This window comes from Egretta garzetta, unplaced genomic scaffold (genome assembly GCF_000687185.1).
Source record: "Egretta garzetta isolate BGI_Z169 unplaced genomic scaffold, ASM68718v1 scaffold218, whole genome shotgun sequence".
In the NCBI taxonomy this organism is placed as follows: domain Eukaryota; kingdom Metazoa; phylum Chordata; class Aves; order Pelecaniformes; family Ardeidae; genus Egretta; species Egretta garzetta.
In genome coordinates this window covers 120,330-120,923 of record NW_009260618.1, presented here as the reverse complement: position 1 = coordinate 120,923, position 594 = coordinate 120,330, and the positions used below count along the sequence as shown (strand labels likewise).

At 68.2% G+C, this 594-nt stretch overlaps 1 protein-coding gene across 1 annotated transcript in view; it reads left to right on the top strand.

The window, feature by feature from the left end:
• Positions 1–594, top strand: part of POMC (proopiomelanocortin) — a 12,724-nt gene that overhangs the window by 11,535 nt on the left and 595 nt on the right. The window contains exons 2-3 of the mRNA XM_009645266.1: positions 16–144; positions 211–238. Of these exons, the coding sequence (XP_009643561.1) occupies positions 16–144; positions 211–238 (157 nt within the window). The remainder of the gene's footprint in view (positions 1–15; positions 145–210; positions 239–594) is intronic.

Here is a 594-nt window from a genome sequence, read left to right as displayed (position 1 = left end):
GGGCCCCGGGCCGAGGGGCCGAGCGGCCTGTGGGGCAGCCTGCCCGTGGTGCTGGGGCTGCTGCTCTGGCACCCCGCCGGCGCCAGCGGCCCGTGCTGGGAGAGCAGCAAATGCCAGGACCTCACCAGCGAGGCTGGCATTTTGGTAAGCCTGGGGATGGGGACCACCCTCCAGTTGCTTTGGTTTCTGATCCCTCCCCCCCCCTCCAAGGGACCGGCGCGGTGGGCTGGGGGAGGAGGTGACGGGGATGCCGATGCCGTGGGGTGACCCACATCGATGTGGGGTGATGCTTTGGGCCCCGTGACCCACGGGTTTCGGTGGGCTCGTGCCTCCTGGCTTCACGCTGGGGGGACGATGCGTAATGAAGTTTTTGAGCTTGCAGCGTCCCTCCTGCAGGGGACGAACCATTAATTTGGGCACCGGCTTTACCCCACGCCCAAGGGTGCTTGCAGGGGGTGGTGACAGGACGGTGCAGGGGCTCACCTTGTCCAGGGACCCCGCAGTGGGGGCTGTGCCCCCCCCCATCCCCAGCACTGTTCCCAGCCCCCCAGGGGCCGGTTTGGTGCCTGGGCACGATGCTCCAGGCTTTACGCT